The 21,629-nt window shown below is 41.8% G+C and overlaps 1 protein-coding gene across 1 annotated transcript; it reads right to left on the bottom strand.

Moving 5' to 3' along the window:
- Positions 1-70: 70 nt before the first annotated feature.
- Positions 71-15,894, bottom strand: LOC124042246 (polyribonucleotide nucleotidyltransferase 1, mitochondrial-like). Its single transcript, XM_046360660.1, has 29 exons — positions 15,889-15,894; positions 15,706-15,785; positions 15,397-15,457; positions 15,229-15,303; positions 14,913-15,018; positions 14,751-14,800; positions 14,445-14,508; positions 14,308-14,355; positions 14,104-14,217; positions 13,822-14,008; positions 13,498-13,549; positions 13,354-13,411; positions 12,904-13,000; positions 12,727-12,829; positions 12,495-12,565; positions 12,373-12,409; positions 12,196-12,262; positions 12,002-12,091; positions 11,822-11,875; positions 11,633-11,742; positions 11,428-11,499; positions 11,277-11,340; positions 11,100-11,183; positions 10,934-11,017; positions 1,280-1,386; positions 1,055-1,110; positions 827-905; positions 551-598; positions 71-467 (listed from the first exon to the last, which is right to left on the bottom strand). Exons 1-29 carry the CDS (start codon positions 15,892-15,894, stop codon positions 312-314), a joined length of 2,280 nt encoding a protein of 759 aa, XP_046216616.1. The 3' UTR covers positions 71-311.
- Positions 15,895-21,629: the final 5,735 nt, after the last annotated feature.

The raw sequence follows: 21,629 nt of genomic DNA, 5'->3' as shown, positions 1-21,629 counted from the left end.
TATGTAGAATATTGGAATATGGCATGAGCAGTCACAGGTTCAAGTCAAGTGAATGTAAAACAATGGAATGTTTAGTTTACATATTTATTATTCATTGTATAAAATAGATAAACAAACTGACAGCATATTGTTATTTGACAACTCAAAATCCTATGACCACCAAGCTGATATCATTGCTGAAATCAACAGCAACCAGTGCTTGGAGGATGTTGGTGAGTAGTAAATGACAAATGGTAGTTCAGAGAAGTCAGGGTAGATAGACTGTGGATGGAGACTGAACAGTTGGTCCGTGTCTAGAAGGATAAGGGGAGTCAAGACAATTTGCTGGTTGCTTGGCCATTCCCTGTGCCCATGGTGATGCTCTGTTTCTCACTCAGTGTCTTAACAACTGTTGCTGCTGGAGATTGTAACACTTTCCTTGAAAGCCTCATTCTTCCATCTGTTGGGTCTCGCCCAAAGTATTTAACCTGTTGATAGCATTCCATCAAAGAAAGAATATTAGTCAAGAAGTCAAGCAAATTAAGAAGGTCAGAAGACTGCAATTACATACCTGAATCTGCTGTCCAACCTCTAATCCAATAGCACTTGGGTGTTTTATCTGGACAAATTCAACATGTACAATTATTTCACTCTGCCAACCATTTTAGCTGAAACATTGTTTATTAATGGATTCCTTTTTAAAATCACACAAATTACAACTTATTGTAAATATAACTGAAAACAAGCCAACACATGCAGCCCTTTCCAAACTGGTAACATCTGTAAAACGTAATACATGTTGAAGTTCCTGTAATCCCTGCATGGTATTCTGGGACTAGACTCTTACCCGTTTATGGTCCAGCTGAGAGTTATGGAGCAGAACAGCACTCATATTGGGATACAGCTTCACCATGACACCAATGTCCCTGTGGAGGAAAGGAGACAGAAGTGCAGCAAGTCATGAAGCTACCTGTTCAGCAATCTAATATTTAAATCAATCAATGGAACAAACATTTTAAAAACTTGACTGCATCACAGATGAAACAGCAGCCCCCAATAACACAGCAGTGTGTACCTCATTTCCATGATGGTGGCAGTGTAAACAGCACCAAACTCCAGCTGCTGCTCTTGCTGAAAGGAAGAAAAAAAATACATCCTCAGATTCATATATCAGTACTGATGTGGGTAAGTACTGCCTTTTTGGAGAATATAGTACAATGATGTTTAACGAGGAGTAAATAAAAATGAGGGATTGTAAGAAATTTGGCAATACAGTGGAATTAGACTAGGTTGGACTCACATCATCTTTGCAGATTTCTGTGATGAACTCCTGGGCTTCATTCATGGCACCAGGAGTAGGTGCAAACACGGAGAAGGTCTCCTCATCCACCTGGCTTATCGTCACACCTATCCAATGACACAAAACAACCACACACACAAAAACCTGTAATTTCCCCATACACCAGGGATCATCAACTAGATTCAGCAGCAGGCAGATTTTTTCTTGAGTCCAAACAGACATAGCATTTGACTAAAACAATGATTTCAAACCTTGCTTACATTTGTATACGATTGCATGCATATATATATATATATATATGCATACAATCGTGTGTATATATATATATATATATATATATATATATATATATATATATATATATAGTCATTTACAACATTAACAATGTCTACACTGTTTCTGATCAATTTGATGTTATTTTATTGGACACAAAATGTGCTTTTCTTTCAAAAACAAGGACATTTCTAACTTTTGAACAGTAGTACATAAACTCAGCAAAAAAACAAACTTCCTGTCACTGTCAACTGTGTTTTTCAACAAACTTAATTAACATGTGCAAATATTTGTATGAACATAAGATTCAACAACTGAGACAAACTCAACAAGTTCCACAGACATGTGACTAACAGAAATTGAATAATGTTTCCCTGAACAAAGGGGGTGTCAAATCAAAAGTAACAGTCAGTATCTGGTGTGGCCACCAGCTGCATTAAGTACTGCAGTGCATCTCCTCCTCATGGACTGCACCAGATTGGCCAGTTCTTGCTGTGAGGTGTTACCCTACTATTCCACCAAGAGGTCCCAGACGTGCTCAATGGGATGGAGATCCAGGCTCTTCGCTGGCCATGGCAGAACACGGACATTCCTGTCTTGCAGGAAATCACGCACAGAACGAGCAGTATGGCTGGTGGCATTGTCATGCTGGAGGGTCGTCAGGATGAGCCTGCAGGAAGGGTACCACATGAGGGAGGAGGTCTCCCCTGTAACGCACAGTGTTGAGAATGCCAAATAATGACAACTTGTGTTTAAACCATTTATAATGAAGATCTGTTAAGTTATTTGGATTTTTACGAATTATCTTTGAAAGACAGTGTCCTGAAAAAGGGACGTTTCTTTTATATATATAAAAAAACACACAGTCAAAAGTTTGAACACACGTACACATTCACGGGTTCTTTATGTTGACTATTTTCTACATTGTAGAATAATAGTGAAGAGATCATAACTATGAAATAACACACATGGAATCATGAAGTAACCAAAAAAAAGTTAAAACAAATCAAAAATATTTGAGATTCTTCAAAGTAGCCAAGCTTTGCCTTGATGACAGCTTTGCACACTCTTGGCATTCTCTCACTCAGCTTCACCTGGAATACTTTTCCAACGGTCTTGAAGTTCCCACATATGCTAAGCGCTTTTTGGCTGCTTTTGCTTCACTCTGCAGTCCAACTCATCCCAAACCATCTTAATTGGGTTGAGGTCGGGTGATTGTGGAGGCCAGGTCAACTGATGCAGCACTCCACCACTCTCCTTGGTCAAATAGCCCTACCACAGCCTGGAGGTGTGTTTGGTCATTGTCCTGTTGGAAAACAAATGATATTCCCACTAAGTGGAATTATAATGGCGTATCACTGCAGAATGCCGTGTTAGCCATGCTGGTTTAATTGTAGCTTGAATTTTAAATAAATCACTGACAGTGTCACCAGTAAAGCAGCCCTACACCATAACAATTCCTCCTCCGTGCTTCACGGTGGAACCACACATGCAGAGATAATCCATTCACCTACTCTGTCTCAAAGAACAAAAAAAAAACTCAAATTTTGACTCATCAGACCAAAGGACAGATTTTGGTGTCCTTTAGTAGTGGTTTCTTTGCAGCAATTTGACCATGAAGACCTGATTCACACAGTCTCCTCTGCACAATTGATGTTGAGATGTCTCTTGAACTCTGTGAAGCATTTATTTGGGCTGCAATCTGAGGCTGGTAAGCCTGATGAATGTATCCTCTGCAGCAGAGGTATCTCTGGGTCTTCCTTTCCTGTAGCGGTCCAGTTAGATCATAGTGCTTGATGGCTTTTGCAACTGCACTTGAAGAAACTTTCAAAGGTCTTGACATTTTCACCCTGACTGACATTCATGTCTTAAAGTAATGATGGGCTTTTGTTTCGCTTTGCTAATTTGAGCTGTTCTTGCCATAATATGGACTTCATCTTTTACCAAATAGGCCTATCTTCTGTATACCAATACTACCTTGTCACGACAAAGCAAATGTTATTTGTCACATACGCTGAAAACAACAGGTGTAGAATGTGAAATGCTTACTTAAAGCCCTTAACCAACAATGCCTTAAGTTAATAAAAATTGAAAATAAAAGCAACAAATAATTAAACAGCAGCAGTCAAATGACAAGAGGCTATATACAGGGGGTACCGGAACAGAGTCAATGTGCGGGGGCACTGGGTAGTCGAGGTGTGCAGGTAGAGTTAGTGACTATGCATAGATTATAAACAGAGTAGCAGCAGCGTAAAAGAGGGGTCTGGGTAACCCTTTGATTAGCTGTTCAGGAGTCTTATGGCTTGGGGGTAAAAGCTGTTAAGAAGCCTTCTGGACCTAGACCTGGTGCTCCCGTACCGCTTGCCATAGCAGAGATAACAGTCTGACTGGGTGGCTGGATTCTGACCATTTTTAGGGCCTTCCTCTAACACCATCTGGTATAGAGGTCCTGGATGGCAGGAAGCTTGTCCTCAGTGATGTACTGGGCTGTACACACTACCCTATGTAGTGCCTTGTGGTCAGGTGCAGCTGTAGAACCTTTTGAGGATTTGAGGACCCATGCAAATCTCCAGGTCTCCTGACCTGGAATAGGCTTTGTTTTGCCCTCTTCATGACGGTCTTTGTGTGTATGGACCATGATAGTTTGTTGGTGATGTGGACACCAAGGAACTTGAAGCTCACAACCTGTTTCAATACAGCCCCGTCGATGAGAATAGGGGCGTGCTTGTTCCTCTTTTTTCTGTAGTCCACAATCATCTCCTTTGTCTTGATCACGTTGAGGGAGAGGTTGTTGAAATGGCACCACTTGGCCAGGTCTCTGACCTCCTCCCTATAGGCTGTCTCGCTGTTGTCATCGGCAAACTTGATGCTGGTGTTGGAGTCGTGCCTGGCCATGCAGTCATGAGTGAACAGGGAATACAGGAGGGGAATGAGCACACACCCTTGAGGAGCCCCCGTGTTGAGGATCAGCGTGGCGGATGGGTTGTTCCCTATCCTTATCACCTGGGGCGGCCCGTCAGGAAGTCCAAGATCCAGTTGCAGAGGGAGGTGTTTAGTCCCAGGATCCTTAGCTTAGTGATGAGCTTTTAGGGTACTATGGTGTTGAACGCTGAGCTGTCGTCCATGAATAGCATTCTCACATAAGTGTTCCTTTTGTACAGGTGGGAAAGGGCAATGTTGAGTGCAATAGAGATTGCATCATCTTTGGATCTGTTAGGGCGGTATGCAAATTGAGTGGGTCTAGGGTTTCTGGGCAGTAGGCATTTCATGGCTACAAACGTGAGTGCTACGGGTCGGTAGTCATGTTACCTTAAGTGTTCTTGGGCACAGGGACTATGGTGGTCTGCTTGAAACATATTGGTATTACATACTCAGTCAGGGACTGGTTGAAAATGTCAGTGAAGATGCTAGCCAGTTGGTCAGTGCATGCTCGGAGTACACGTCCTGCTAATCCATCTGGCCATTTGACCTGTTAAGAAGGTCTTACTATGGAGAGCGTGATTACACAGTCATCCGGAACATCTGGTGCTCTCATGCATGTTTCAGTGTTACTTGCCTCGAAGTGAGCATAGAAGTAATTTAGCTCGTCTGGTAGGTCCGTGTTACTGGGAAGCTTGTGGCTGTGCTTCCCTTTGTAGTCTGTAATAGTTTGCAAGCCCTGCCACATCCAACGAGCGTCAGAGCCGGAGTAGTACGATTCAATCTTAGCCCCTGTATTGACGGTTCATCGGAGGCATAGCGGGATTTCTTAAAAGCGGCAGCTCTACCCTTTAGCTCAGTACAGATGTTGCATGTAATCCATGGATTATGGTTGGGGTATGTGCAGTGGGGCAAAAAAGTATTTAGTCAGCCACCAATTGTGCAAGTTCTCCCACTTAAAAAGATGAGAGGCCTGTAATTTTCATCATAGGTACAATTCAACTAAAAAAATCCAGAAGATCACATTGTAGGATTTTTTATTTATTTATTTGCAAATTATAGTGGAAAATAAGTATTTGGTCAATAACAAAAGTTTCTCAATACTTTGATATATACCCTTTGTTGGCAATGACAGAGGTCAAACATTTTCTGTAAGTCTTCACAAGGTTTTCACACACTGTTGCTGGTATTTTGGCCCATTCCTCCATGCAGATCTCCTCTAGAGCAGTGATGTTTTGGGTGGGACTGTTGCTGGGCAACACAGACATTCAACTCCCTCCAAAGATTTTCTATGGGTTGAGATCTGGAGATTGGCTAGGCCACTCCCGGACCTTGAAATGTTTCTTACGAAGCCACTCCTTCGTTGCCCGGGCGGTGTGTTCGGGATCATTGTCATGCTGAAAGACCCAGCCACGTTTCATCTTCAATGCCCTTGCTGATGGAAGGAGGTTTTCACTCAAAATCTCACAATACATGTCCCCATTCATTCTTTCCTTTACACGGATCAGTCGTCCTGGTCCCTTTGCAGAAAAACAGCCCCAAAGCATGATGTTTACACCCCCATGCTTCACAGTAGGTATGGTGTTCTTTGGATGCAACTCAGCATTCTTTGTCCTCCAAACACGACGAGTTGAGGTTTTACCAAAAAGTTATATTTTGGTTTCATCTGACCATATGACATTCTCACAATCTTCTTCTGGATCATCCAAATGCTCTCTTGCAAACTTCAGACAGGCCTGGACATGTACTGGCTTAAGCAGGAGAACACGTCTGGCACTGCAGGATTTGAGTCCCTGGTGGCTTACTGATGGTAGGCTTTGTTACTTTGGTCCCAGCTCTCTGTAGGTCATTCACTAGGTCCCCCCGTGTGGTTCTGGGATTTTTGCTCACTGTTCTTGTGATCATTTTGACCCCACGGGGTGAGATCTTGCGTGGAGCCCCAGATCGAGGGAGATCATCAGTGGTCTTGTATGTCTTCCACTTCCTAATAATTGCTCCCACAGTTGATTTCTTCAAACCAAGCTGCTTACCTATTGCAGATTCAGTCTTCCCAGCCTGGTGCAGGTCTACAATTTTGTTTCTGGTGTCCTTTGACAGCTCTTTGGTCTTGGCCATAGTAGAGTTTGGAGTGTGACTGTTTGAGGTTGTGGATAGGTGTCTTTTATACTGATAACAAGTTCAAACAGGTGCCAATAATACAGGTAACGAGTGGAGGACAGAGGAGCCTCTTAAAGAAGTTACAGGCCTGTGAGAGCCAGAAATCTTGCTTGTTTGTAGGTGACCAAATACTTATTTTCCACCATAATTAGCAAATAAATTCATTTAAAAAAATCCTACAATGTGATTTTCTGGATATCTTTTACAAATTTCGTCTGTCATAGTTGAAGTGTACCTATGATGAAAATTACAGGCCTCTCTCATCTTTATAAGTGGGAGAACTTGCACAATTGGTGGCTGACTAAATACTTTTTTGCCCCACTGTACGTACGGTCACTGTGGGGACGATGTCATCGATGCATTTATTTATGAAGCCAGTGACTGAATGTGGTGTACTCCTCAATGTCATCGGAAGAATCACGGAACATATTCCAGTCTGTGCTAGCAAAACTGTTCTGTAGCTTAGCATCTGCTTCATCTGACCACTTTCTTATTGACCGAGTCACTGGTGCTTCCTGTTTTAATTTTTGCTTGTAAGCAGGAATCAGGAGGATAGAATTATAGTCAGATTTGCCAAAGGGCGAGGGATTGCTTTGTACACATCTGTGTGTGGAGTAAAGGTGCTCTAGAGTTTCTTTCCCCCTCTGGTTACACATTTAACATGCTGGTAGAGATTATGTAGAACAGATTTGAGTTTCCCTGCATTACAGTCTCCGGCCACAAGGAGTGCTGCCCCTGGATGAGCATTTTCCAGTTTGCTTATGGCTGTATATAGCTCATTGAGTGTACCTGTGGATGTATTTCAAGGCCTACCTTCAAACTCAGTGCCTCATTGCTTGTCATCATGGGAAAATCAAATGAAATCAGCCAAGACCTCAGAAAAATAATTGTAGACCTCCACAAGTCCGGTCAATCCTTGGGAGCAATTTCCAAATGCTGGAAGGTACCACGTTCATCTGTACAAACAATAGTACGCAAGTATAAACACCATGGGACCACGCAGCCATCATACCGCTCAGGATGGAGACGCGTTCTGTCTCCTAGAGATTAACGTACTTTGGTGCGAAAAGTGCAAATCAATCCCAGAACAACAGCAAAGATGTGAAAATCTGGAGGAAATGGGTACAAAAGTATCTATATCCAGAGTAAAGCAAGTCCTATATCGACATAACCTGAAAGGCCGCTCAGCAAGGAAGAAGCCACTGCTCCAAAACCGCCATAAAAAAGCCAGACTACGGTTTGCAACTGCACACGGGTACAAAGATCGTACTTTTTGGAGAAATGTCCTCTGGTCTGATGAAACAAAAATATAACTGTTTGGCCATAATGACCATTGTTATGTTTGGAGGAAAAAGGGGGAGGCTTACAAGCCGAAGATCACCATCCCAACCGTGAAGCCCGGGGATGGCAGCATCATGTTGTGGGGTTTCTTTGCTGCAGGAGGGACTGGTGCACTTCACAAAATAGATGGCATCGTTAGGAAGGAAAATGATGTGGATATATTGAAGCAACATCTCAAGACATCAGTCAGGAAGTTCAAGCTTGGTCGCAAATGGGTCTTCCAAATGGACAATGACCCCAAGCATACTTCCAAAGTTGTGGCAAAATGGCTTAAGGACAAAGTCAAGGTATTTGAGTGGCCATCACAAAGCCCTGACCTCAATCCTACAGAAAATTTGTGGGCACATCTGAAAAGCGTGTGCGAGCAAGGATGCCGACAAACCTGACTCCGTTACACCAGCTCTGTCAGGAGGAATGGGCCAAAATTCAACCAACTTATTGTGGGAAGCTTGTGGAAGGCAACCCGAAACATTTGACACAAGTAAAAAAAAGTTAAAGGCAATGCTACCAAATACTAATTAAGTCGATGTAAACCTCTGACCACTGGGAATGTGATGAAAGAAATAAAAGCTGAAATAAATCATTCGCTCTACTTTTTTGACATTTCACATTCTTAAAATAAAATGGTGATCCTAAATGACCTAAGACAGGGAATCTTTACTAGTATTAAATGTCAGGAATTGTGAAAAACTGAGTTTAAATGTATTTGGCAAAGGTCTATGTAAACTTCCGACTTCAACTGTATATATTATGCGTGGGAACTTTGCAACAGATTTCCCCCCCATACACTATGCACAATACCTATTTTGCCAATTGGCCTGGACCCCTTTTACTGCCGATACGGAGCCCCGCCGATTCATCACGACTGGATTACCAACGTAATCTGCCCGGGGGGGGGGGGGGGGGTTTTCAACAGGCTCCTCCGTCGCGACGTCCCCTGAATGCTCATCTGCTTGCCGCAGCCCGCTAGCTGTCTAGAGCATATCGGGCTGTTAGCTGAAGAGGTCCATCAGCCAATTTCTTGGGCTACTATACCCATTTTCCCAATTGGCCTGGACCCTTTTACTACACAGAGCCCTGCTGATCCATCACAAATGGTCTGCCGACGTAACCGCACAAGGCAGCTACAACAGACGTTCTCCGTCGCAAAGTCCCTCTAAAGCCATAATGCTAGCCCCGGCCCGCTAGCTGTCTGAATCGCCGTGCCTCCAGTTCGACCAGTTACTCCCTAATATTAATATGCCTTGTCCATTGCCGTTTTGGTTAGTGACTAGTCTTATTTCACTGTAGAGCCTCCAGCCCTGCTCAATATTCCTTCGCTAACGCATTTGTTCCAACTCCCACACATGCGGTGACCTCACCTGGTTTAAATGGTGTCTCTAGAGACTATACCTCTCTCATCGTCATTCAATGCCTAGGTTTACCTCCACTGCATTCACATCGTACCATACCTTTGTCTGTACGTTATGCCTTGAATCTATTGTACCGCGCCAAAAAACCTGCTCCTTTTACTCTCTGTTCTGAACGTACTAGACAATCAGTTCTTATAGCGTTAGCCGTACCCTTATCCTACTCCTCCTCTGGTGATGTAGAGGTTAATCAAAGCCCTGCAGTGCCTATCTCCACTCCCATTCCCCAGACGCTCTCATTTGTTGGCAATCTCCTGCAGAGTTCTGTCTTACTATCCAAGTCTGTGCCCAAACAATTTCAGCTTCTACTTTGAAAAAAATCCACCTTTTCAGAAACAAGTCTCTCACCGTTGCCGCTTGCTATAGGCCACCTTCTGCCCCAGCTGTGCCCTGGACACCATATGTGAATTGATTGCCCCCCATCTATCTTCAGAGCTCGTGCTGTTAGGTGACCTAAACTGGGACATGCTTAACACCCCGGCCATCCTACAATTTAGGCTTGATGCCCTCAATCTCACAATTTATCAATGAACCTACCAGGTACAACCCCAAATTCATAAACACGGGTACCCTCATAGATATGATCCTAACCAACCCACCCTCCAAATACACCTCTGCTGTCTTCAACCAGGATCTCAGCGATCACTGCCTCATTGCCTGCGTCCGTAATGGGTCTGCGGTCAAACGACCACCCCTCATCATTGTCAAACGCTCCCTAAAACACTTCAGCGAGCAGGCCTTTCTAATCAACCTAACCCGGGTATCCTGGAAGGATCTTGACCTCATTCCGTCAGTAGAGGATGCCTGGTTATTCTTTTTATTCCTCATCCATCTTAAATAAGCATGCCCCATTAAAAAAAATGTAGAACCAGGAACAGATATAGCCCTTAGTTCACTCCAGACCTGACTGCCCTTGACCAGCACAAAAACATCCTGTGGCGTACTGCATTAGTATCTAATAGCAGCAGCAAGAGAGACATCATTGATGTCTCCTTCCAGTTCTCTGCTGCCAATGACTAGAACGAACTGCAAAAATCTCTGAAGCTGGAGACTCTTACCTCCCTCACTAGCTTTAAGCATCAGCTGTCAGAGCAGCTCCCAGATCATTGCACCTGTACATAGCCCATCTGTAAATAGCCCATCCAACTACCTCATCCCCATACTGTTATTTATTTATTTTTTGCTCCTTTGCACCCCAGTATCTCTACTTGCACATTCATCTATCACTCCAGTGTTTAATTGCTAAATTGTAATTATTTCGCCACTATGGCCTATTTATTGCCTTTCTTACCTCATCTGCACACACTGTATATAGACTTTTTCTATTGTGCTATTGACTGTATGTTTGTTTATTCCATGTGTAACTCTGTGTTGTTGTTCGTGTCACACTGCTTTGCTTTATTTTGGCCAGGTCGCAGTTGTAAATGAGAACTTGTTCTCAACTAGCCTACCTGGTTAAATAAAAGGTCGGAGGGAAAAAAACACTTTGGAACAGGGAACCCAGCCATACACTATGCAGCGATGAAGAGAGCTAATGTGTTGGGGTAAATGTTACCTGTTTGAGCTTGTAGTCTGCGGAGGTTATAGCCCCCTGGCCCAACAAAGCGTGCTCGTCTGGAGACTGGGACTCTGACATTTTCTACAACAGACAGGAAACATACCTTGAAAGCAAAATACATAAATAATGGGAATGAAAAAGGACTAGCAACCAAGAGTCTTACCGACAACCGGACCATTCTCCTTTCTGTTAGCCCTGGGCTTGGCAATGGTATTGTTCATGATGCCCAAAATCTCCCTCTTGGCAACTGTAAGGATATAAAATGAGGGTGGTGACTTTGATATTTATCTCTCTAGAGAATGAATAGATAGCTATTTATGGGGCATGTCTTTCATGTCACCTGTGGCTTGCTGAATAGCCTCCATTACAAGTTTCAGAGGTAAGCCTGGAATCTTCACATCAGCCTAGGAGGAAGCATACATTATAGCAAAAAGAAACAGTCAACAAAATGCGACAGCAGAGAGAAACAAATGGATGTTCAGCTACAGTACCTGTAAGGCATTGATACCCTTATTTGTTCCAGCCAGTTTGAAGTCCATGTCTCCTAGGTAATCCTCGATTCCCTGTTGTGACAGAAAACACATAAAACAGTTCTACAGAAAGGGGATCTTATGATTATAGTACATGTGGTATTCCATAGAAAATGTAGTTCGCTTTAGGAAAAATTGTGAGAAAAATACTAGTAATATTGAGTACCAGAATATCAGTCAGTATTCGGTAGTCCTGGATTTCCGATGGCTTCTCTGGGTTTGCCTTGGAGATGAGTCCAATAGCTACACCTGCCACAGCTGATGTAATAGGCACACCTGGAACACAGAAGTGCTATGTTTCACTGTAAATGAAAGAATCAGCAACAAAAATGTTTTAAAAAGTTAAGTAATGTACCAGCATCCATCAAAGCCAAACTCCCTCCACATGCTGACGCCATCGACGAGGAACCTGAGAGAACGAGAGTGCGCTCATCATACAATCATTGAAATGACTAAGATTTGGCAACTACGCTTATAATAAGAAGTGGTCTAAAAAAAAATTAGAAGCAAAATGGAGGTCATCCACAGAACTCACCATTAGACTCCAAAACCTCAGAGGTGACTCTAATAGTGAAGGGGAAGTCTTTTGGGATGACAGGTCTCAAAGACTTCTCCGCCAGTGCCCCTGTCAACATAGAAACAGAATATTATTTAAATAGTCACATGAACATAGGCATGCCACCCACACACTACCCATGGGCATATTTTAATCCATACCAACATACTAACCATGACCAAGCTCTCTTCTGTTCATTCCACTCATCTTTCCAATCTCATTGGTTGCGTAAGGAGGAAACTGAAACAGAAAAAGTTATAATTTCAGCCCATGCAGATTTTGTTCTGCAATACCAAACCAATAAGCAAATCCTACTGGAATCCTTATTATTTACATATTGTGATACTCACCTCATAGTGAAGCATGAAATTCTTGTCTTTGACTCCACTGTTAAAAGAGAGCAACCCGTTTCAGCTAACATACACACACACTTGCATTCAAAAGGACTGTAATTAATAATGTATAAGTTTACCTTAATGCTGTAGTAATGATGTCTGTTTTAATACTGGACTCCAAGGAGTCAAATGTTACAGAGCACAGAACCTAGACAGAAAAGGCTTTACTAACTAGGCTAGATACAATGATAAACAACCCAAAACAAGTCAGACTCTGCAAATATATTTCTCCTCTCTTCAGCTTTCCAATGTCCCCAAAATGAATAGCACGCCTACACTGAGCACTTTTTTATAATGCCAGATCCCTACCTGTGTCTGTCCCCTCTGGAAAAGTGCAGACCCATGAAGGGGCTTAAAGACGTCTGCCTCACAGGAAATATTTCTTAATGAAGTCAGGTTTCTTCCATCACACCTTTAAAACAAGGACATTATTAATGACATGAATGACACTTTTCTAAATACTACTGAGACTTGCATTATTTTTACCTCCTATATTCATTCAAAACCAGATTGCGGAAGACCTCTTTGGACACCATGTTGAAGGATTCCATCACCTCATAAGGTTCTGCATGAGGATATTTCTCTACAGAAAACAGACATACTGTATGTAGGCGGTTAGACAGTAAACGAACACACACAAGACCTTGGATGTTGCAAAAATCTTGTAACAACATTTATTTGTGTCCCCCTGTTGCAGGATAACTTTCCTGCAGTTCAGGAAATGTAAAACTGTGTATTTGAGGTTTAAAAATGCTTCTGAAGTTTAATTTCCACTTTGAAATTAGACTCGACTTTCCCTCATGAAAAATGTATGAACACCTACAAAAATGTCCATTAGTTATTATTCACATTTCCTGTTTCTGCAGGATTATTTTCCTGCTGTAGCAAACCGTCTCAAATTAAGATCCTGCATCTGTATATAGCAGTGATACATACCTTTTATTTGTTCCTCTGTTTCTAGTCGCACTTTGTTAATGGCGTCATCTCTGGAAATCTGAAACACAATAAGTTACTAATTTTATTGAATAAAAACGTACCACCAAAACACAATAGCAAAAACAACCAGACATAAATACTTACCTTGTCAAGAGTGAAGTCTGTGAAAACAGCATAGACCTTTTCAGAGGCAAATCTGAAAGCAAAACAGTGTGCTTTCATGTAACCATTAAAAAAACGTAAGAAATATGGGAAATATCAAGTCAGAAAGAAATATGTCTTACTGTTGTGTGTGCTCAATATATCAAGTCAGAAAGAAATATGTCTTACTGTTGTGTGTGCTCAATATATCAAGTCAGAAAGAAATATGTCTTACTGTTGTGTGTGCTCAATATATCAAGTCAGAAAGAAATATGTCTTACTGTTGTGTGTGCTCAATATATCAAGTCAGAAAGAAATATGTCTTACTGTCGTGTGTGCTCAATCATTTCCTCTGGCGCAGAAAATATTTTGGGAGGGGTGCGCTTGGTCACTTTCGCTTCTCTGGCCATCTGCTGAATAGCCAATATGATCTGCTGTGTGTGCTTCACGCCAACCTTGACTGCATGACAGAAGTCCTGCTGCAACACATTCTCAGCAGATGCCTCGATCATCACTAAGACAAAAAATATGTTTAATTTTTTTCAGGGTGGTAGAGAGGATCCTGTAGGGAAAAAGGGATGTCTGATATAGCTGGACTACAGTACTAACCCACTTGGCTGAGAGGTGCTCCAGCCACTATCAGATTGATAGTGCTGGAAGCCATTTGCTTTCGTGTTGGGTTCACCAGGAACTCGCCATCCACCAGGCCAATGCGCACTGCACCTAAAACATCCACGAAACACAAACCATATAGTAAAAGCCTCATACAGGCAAAGAAAAACAAAAGGGCAAAGATCTATAAGAGATACTAACCAATGGGCCCATTCCAGGGAATGTCAGAAAGGGTAAGGGCAGCAGAGGCTGTAGGGAAGTTAAATAGTTCATGTTATCACTGGATGTCAAACAAAGATCATGTGAATGTTTCTACAAGGAAATCAATCTCTCCTCACCTCCATTGATAGCCAGTACATCTGGATCATTAACACCATCAACTGCCAACAGGTTACACAGAACCTGAAAATATACACCGCAGGACTAAAATCAAGAGCATAACTTGTAATAACAGTGTAAACAAGGTACAAATCTATCGTTCTGCCCCTGAACAGGCAGTTAACCCACTGTTCCTAGGCCGTCATTGAAAATAAGAATTTGTTCTTAACTGACTTGCCTAGTTAAATAAAGGTAAAATAAATAAATAAAAACATATCAGTAATGAACCTACATAAGTACAACAATAACTACAAATACTGACTCACCTGAGTGTCATAGAAATAACCAGCAGGAAAAAGGGGTCTGATTGCCCTGTCTGAGGTGAGACAATAAAGAGATACAGTTAAGTCTGCTAATGGCATTTGCACTAAATCTAATATAGAACTGGAGTAAGAGTTAAGCCATAGGAGTTAGAATCATCTTCTCACCTATTAGCCTACTAGTCAGAATCTCATTTTCAGTGGTGCCCAACTCCCGCCGCAAGTGGTTAGTGGGGATTCTACCAGCAGCAGCTGCTTTCTGTCTGTAGTCCACCTGTCAAATCAAAAACACACCGTTCTAGCCAAGGGATCTGAATCACTCCAAGGGACCTAAATCCACTATGTTATAGCCTACTACACAAAAGAGATCACACACAATGAACCATCCCACATGGAAGACAAATAGCAGTGTTTAAATATGTTTGAAATGCATTGAAAAAAATGATATGACCCCATTTACAATAAAAATAAAGTATTAACTTACCACTAGTGGCATAAATTGGGAGGGGGACGGTTTTGTTTTGCTGACAGCTGTCACCATCACTGTTGTATCCCCAAGCTGTAAAAAGAGGTGGAATTCATCCACGTAACTGGTCTGAGCATCTTGTGCATATTCACTTACAAACTCTCAAAAAATGCTTAGGATTTATACCTGCACAACAGCTGACCCATCTGCAAATCTGGCAAGTTTCCCTGTTGAGATCTCAAGTTTTCTTCAAAAGAGGGGAAATCAGAACACATCTGAAGTTAGAGTGAATTGATGGGAGTCAATTAACCATTCATAACTGCAACGCAAATTTAGGAGGATTCGGACAAATATTCTAAACATATTCCGTCTTATAAATATATCTGACTATGCACACCACTGCGTTGAATAATGAACTTGAAGCGTTGGCCCACAGGCTTGACCGGTTGTCACTGTGTAACGTTATGTAAGCAGCTAAGTCAGACGGATACTTACTTCTCACCCAAGTTACACCCACTTTTTGTATCGTTCCATGGCTGTTCCAGACACTTTGGTGGCACAACCGCACATTTAGTCTGGCCAGCGTGGGCCCAAGCCTCAGTAAATGTTTCATATTCAAGTACAAACTACCATAAGAAATACTTTTCAATTGAACATGAAGCCTTTACACAATATTACTGCCATGACAGTTCATCACATGCACGGAAGTACGTCACAAATGAATAGTGTCCTGTGATTGGATAAAAGACGTTCCACCATATCTGATTGGACATTATTTGTGCATCTCCAAAACAAGGCGTTGCAACTGGGAGGACAATCCGTGACTTGCAGATAGAGCGCCCGGGGTTCATAGGATCAAGCGAATCCGAGAGAAAGGGCGCGCATGTTTGAAATGGAAAAGCGTCGCGGTTGCTATTGATGAAGAAGAACATCATGATGAAGTAGCTGATTTACAAGTGGGATGCACTTTTGAGCGCTACATCCCGTGGGATTCGTGCTGATTGTACGGAGATTGTGACAACCGGTTAAATGGCGTCCCTTGACGCAAGAACAAGATGTATGTCAGGAGAAGTGCAGTATTATCATAAGGAGAGCCAAACTTGGAATATGAAGGAGGAATTGAGGGGAAAAAGAGAGCCAGATGAGGTCTAAGAAAGAGAGGGAGGAAGAGGGTGAGCTTGAGTTGGTAAAAAGTAGCAGGACAAAATTGAGATGGTTTGTTAAAGAAGAATGGTAGAAAGTGCAAGCACGATGAATTGAAGACAGGATGAGAAATGGAAGTGAATGAGGGCGAAGTATCGGAGGTGGTAGGTATGGTGAACTCAGAGCCTGAGGCTTGCACTGAGGGTCAGGGTAAAGATGAGTCTGACGGTAGGAGTGAAGTTTTTGGAAAAAGTGTACCCTTTTCTTTTGGCTGATCTATTTGTGGTTTCAGGGTGCGTGAAAAGAGTTGAGTGCTGTGGAATCGGTGAGAGTAACCAGAAGTGGTCTTGTGATAATTGTTTGCGTTTCTGCTGGTCAGAGGGAGCAGCTGCTCCTTGTTAAACGAATGTGGGCAAGAGATGTGAATTGTTTTGCTCTCAAGAAAAGGGCGCCATTGAAAGGAGTGATTTACAAGAGTAGCGGTAAATGTGAAAGTTGACCAACTGAAGGGGAAGATTCCTGGTGTTTTTGATGCTCGTCATTTGGTGTGACGCAGACAGAGTGGAGAAAGTGTGATTGTTCTTTTGAGTTTTGATGTTGAGTCTTTGCCTGACAAAGTGATGGTAGGATATATAAGTTATCCAGGCTTTTGTACCGAATACATTACGTTGAAGCTTATGGGCATGTGGAAGGAGGGAGGTTCATAGGTGTGCAGAAGAGCATGAGACACATGAATGTGTAGCATTGGGGAAAGTAGTGGTATGTGTTAATTGTAGAGGTGCCCATGGGGCTGGGGATCAGAAATGTCCAGTGAGAGAGGCAGGTTGAGGTTTCCAGGGTTAGAGTAGAGCCGAAGTTGTGATATGCTGAGGCAGTGAAGAAAGTAGAGGAAGATTGGTCAAGGGGGTGAGATCCTGAGAGTGGTGTGAGTACCCAATACAGAGGGATAAACCAACAAGTGATATATGTTTCCGCAAGATTGGATTTTTGGCATTTACAGCAATGGTTATCAATTGTACTCCAGGGATGGAATTTAAGTTGCAGAAATTAGAGGTTGTGGTGGCAGCTGTGGTGGCAGCTGCAGAGAGGTATTTGGGTGTGCCGAGACTTGAAGATTTACAGGGTGTGTTAAGTGGTGACCCATCCTTTCAGGCTGTTGGCCTAAAGTAGGACTAAATAGATTTTTTTATAGTAGAGTATGGTATTTATTTAAAAATGTTTGTGAGTGTAGCGTTAGATATGAGGGTATTTGTTGTATTAAAATGTATTTATTTTTAAAGTAAAGTATACGGGAGTTATACTCCAGTCTAGTAGGTGGCGGTAATGCAACATTTATTGGGTGCCGCCAGCCGTTAAACATCGAAGAAGGCGTTGCAGTGCAGCATTTTACAGCTCCAACCCATTTAAGCCTTGTTCACACTGCAGGTCTTAATAATCAAATCCGTTTTGGAATACTGACTGTTCAAACAGCAAGTTATACGTGCCCAAATCGGATTTCTGTGTGTTCAGACTAATAATTTGCTTACATGGCTACGCCAGTTGTCGTGTTTGTAGGCACACGCGCAGTAGGCTGTTTGGTGCTAGTCACTCAGAAATGGTGAAGCATGCTTGGGTGACAATAATACCTGCCATGAAAATCTCCCAGTTGCTTTGAAGGTTCGAAATCAGTGTAAGAACACTTAAAGCCTCAAAATATATGATCCAACTTTCAAAATGAGACCTTTTTGGTTTGCCACAGCAGTCAACTGGCTAGCTTTTTAGCACATTCACTCATTTGTTTGTAATTCAACAATTAGCAACCTAGTTAGCTACCACAAGTTCTTGTCAAACTAGCAACAGAGTAGCTAGCAAGCAACAAGATATGGCGTTCTAAAAAACGAAAGTTTGCAGATTAGGCCATTCAGACAAGTCCCATGGCCACGAATCATATTTGTATCCTTAAAACTACCGACGAATGTGGGTTGAAATGTCTTGAAATACCTGATTTAATGTGCTTTGTAGTTCAGAATGCAGTAAAAAATATAATTGAATCGGATATGCAAAATAATAGGATTTGCGTCGCTTCAACTTGCAAGTGTGAACAATTCCTGTTCAAATTACATACAGTATGTCAAATTTACTAAATGTATTTTTTCTAAAGAAAATATGATTGAAGGGTGATGTTTGAACTTAGTTTTGCTGACTTTCCTAATGTGATTGTGTGTATCCCACACAATGACCATAACCATCAATATCAAGGAAATTCATCTAGCATAAAGCACGTTTTCATCCAAACATTTCATGCTCATTAATTATCTGAAGCATGAAATGCCGACAGATAATGTGTTCGTTCGACATGGTGGGATCTTTTTGTGTCGGTAAAATTGTGAGAAATGGCGGTGGAAACGCCCTTATGCGCAAATATGTATAGAATAACTACCATATCATGGACACTCACTGACATTTGTGGCAGCTTCGCATGGTGAATTGTTGTTTCTACCTTATTGCCTGTGTGCTGTTGTCTGTGCCCAATATTGTTTGTACCATGTTTTGTGCTGCTAGTATGCTGTCATGTGGTGTTGCAACCATGCTGTGTTGTTTTAAATGTCTCTTGTCATGACCGGGGCTGCGGTCCCCGCAGGAGGCCGCTTGGTTGGCCGTCATTGTAAATAATAATTTGTTCTTAACTGACTTGCCTAGTTAAATAAAATATTGAAGTCAACTTGGAGTCAGCAGTGATATGTTGTGTGGTCCTCACACTAAGACCCGAGAAAGTAAGCAGTTTATTCCGTACAGATGAAAGAGCATTAACTTCACAGGCTGGTGAATGTGCAAGGTGACGAGCTTGGTCCTTTCAAATAAATATCGATGTTGTTATTCTGGTGACATGATGATTAATGCTTGGCTGCCATTTGACCAATACAACTAACATCGTTCTAAATCATATACGCACTGTATCTGCGAGCTGTTTGTTAGAGCGCATGTGGGCTCATTGGCTATATAGCAGTTTTTGTGACAAACCCACCAGTAGAGTTTAAAATGCGATAGAAACCCTATTAACACATTAACGCATATTATTTGAACATATTCACATGAAAATCTCACAAATTGGATGGAAACCTAGCTATTGATAGATAGTACCCTTTAATGAGGATTGTTGAGTGGTACATAGCCTACATTATTATAAACCATATCTGGTACAGTGCTGTTTAAAAATGTGAACACAAGAGGGCGCATGTTCTCACAATTAACATGATACCCACCGGGTCATGTCCCAAAGATCTCTTCTTCCTCCCAAAGTGTGCACTCCCTTCACCGGTTTGAAAGGAAATGACTGGTACAAGAAATATTGTGGAAACTCCCACTAGCCCATGCCTCCACCAATCCAATGCATTTACATTTTTGGGAAGTAGTAAACGAGTGCACACTGCAGAATAAATTATATATTATTGGGAAGCACACAGGGATAATGAGGTATGATAAACTAGAAGTCTGTGGTTGTACAATGTCAGGCTTGTCAGCCATGCTGTAATTGTACTGTAATAGCCTAAATCACAATGTGAGTATATGTTGAAAGACTTGTAAGATAAGAATATGTTTTTTTGATCAACACAGTACTAGCTTCTTCATCATTGTATAATGGTTGTCTCTTACACTATATTTACCTGCTTTATAGTCAGTTATCAGTCAGTTATACAACCCAGACATTTAGGCCATACCCTATTTTGTTCTAAGGTTATGTAGAGTGAATTGTCTGTTTTTTTATTACACTTTGAAACCCTATTTTAATTCTCTGGATGTATAATCAAATTTGACAACTACTGTTTTGCAGTATTCAACAGATCATTATTATTTATTTACTTTCAGTGGTGAGGGTCCATCAATAATTCACATTTCTGATATCAATAATATTTTTATATGACAATAACCTTCATGGTGGCCATTACAGTCGTCAATCATTTTGAATAAGATTCTACTAACTTTGCACAACTCTTAGGGAAACATATCCATGTTTTTTGGGGGACAACATTTGGATGGGGATCATTGATGGATGACAATATTCAATGCTTGTCACTGATTTTCAAGAATATTTAAGTCAGGACTGTGACTACTAGACCATTCAGGAACACTCAACACCTCTTGGAAAGAGGCATTAGAATGTGTGTAATTCTGCTGAAAAATAAAGCTATCACAGAGTTAGGTTTTCAGAAGATTGTGGCAGGTTTTCCTCTAACTTTTTACATGTTTCTCCTTTCATATTTATTTTGATCCTAACAAACTCCCCAGCCCCTATCGTTAACAAGCATACCCATAACATGATGCTGCCTCCACAATAATCATCTTATTCAAAATGATTCACACCTGTAATGACTGCCAATGGTGCTTCCACCACAGGAGGCTGCTTAGGGGAGAACGGCTCATAATAATGGCCGGAATGGAGCAAATTTAATGGCATGAAACACCTCGAAATCATGTATTTGATACAATTCCACATATTCCGCTCCAGTCGTTAACACAAGCCCGTTCTCCCCAATTAAGGTGCCACCAACCTCCTGTGGCTTCCACCAAGTATTAACTATGGCAGGGCTGCCAGAAAATGTGTGGTGAGGTGGCATTTGCCCCAGCACTTTTCAATCTGGTGTGACACTGCCACACCACTTTTCAATCTGGTGTGACACTGCCACACCACTTTTATTTTGTTTAATATAATACATAGATGCAAAGAGAGAAGGGCAAAGTGCATCTTTAAAAAAAGTTATTTGTCAACTCTCAAACAATTTCTCTGTCCTTCACATCGGAGTGCTGCTGCAGGCTCTGCGCATGTCTTGACCAATCCGTTTCAAGGAAATCGCAGGTGGCGTGGGCCCGGGTACAACACACAATATACGGTCTACACTTTCCTCCGGTATGATGGTCCCCAGAAATCTTTTGTCCAGTTCCCAGTTTGTCACCTTATGGTCTCAAAGAAGTGGCAGCCCCCCCCCCCCCCCCCCAAAAGGCACAATAGTTTCATTACACATCACCCCTTGGCATCAAGTCCCTGATTGGTGAACAAGTTATCCATTTCACAGCTCTTTGTCTTTTGGCAATGCTAGGGACACCCACAGTGCTTTTAATATAGTGTTTTCAACTTACATATTTGACACACATGATTACATTGTATGTTTTATTTATTCAGTAATTATTATTTAACATGTCCTCACCTGGGATTTGAACTCACAACATTTTAGTTCACACCATTCCACACTTCCTGCTATGCCACCATGTCTGTATCAATGACTGATTTCACCTGAAGA

Source organism: Oncorhynchus gorbuscha, linkage group LG08, assembly GCF_021184085.1.
Source record: "Oncorhynchus gorbuscha isolate QuinsamMale2020 ecotype Even-year linkage group LG08, OgorEven_v1.0, whole genome shotgun sequence".
Lineage (NCBI taxonomy): Eukaryota > Metazoa > Chordata > Actinopteri > Salmoniformes > Salmonidae > Oncorhynchus > Oncorhynchus gorbuscha.
The sequence above is the reverse complement of the archived record's forward strand: the minus strand, read 5'-3'. Positions and strand labels throughout refer to the sequence as shown.

Bases quoted from the DNA above. Each gene is read 5' to 3' on its own strand.
- LOC124042246 (XM_046360660.1), bottom strand. The intron at 12,830-12,903 runs GTAAAAATAATG...CTTGTTTTAAAG, and splicing joins GTTTTGAATGAATATAGGAG to GTGTGATGGAAGAAACCTGA. The intron at 11,876-12,001 runs GTGAGTTCTGTG...TCGTTCTCTCAG, and splicing joins TGAGGTTTTGGAGTCTAATG to GTTCCTCGTCGATGGCGTCA.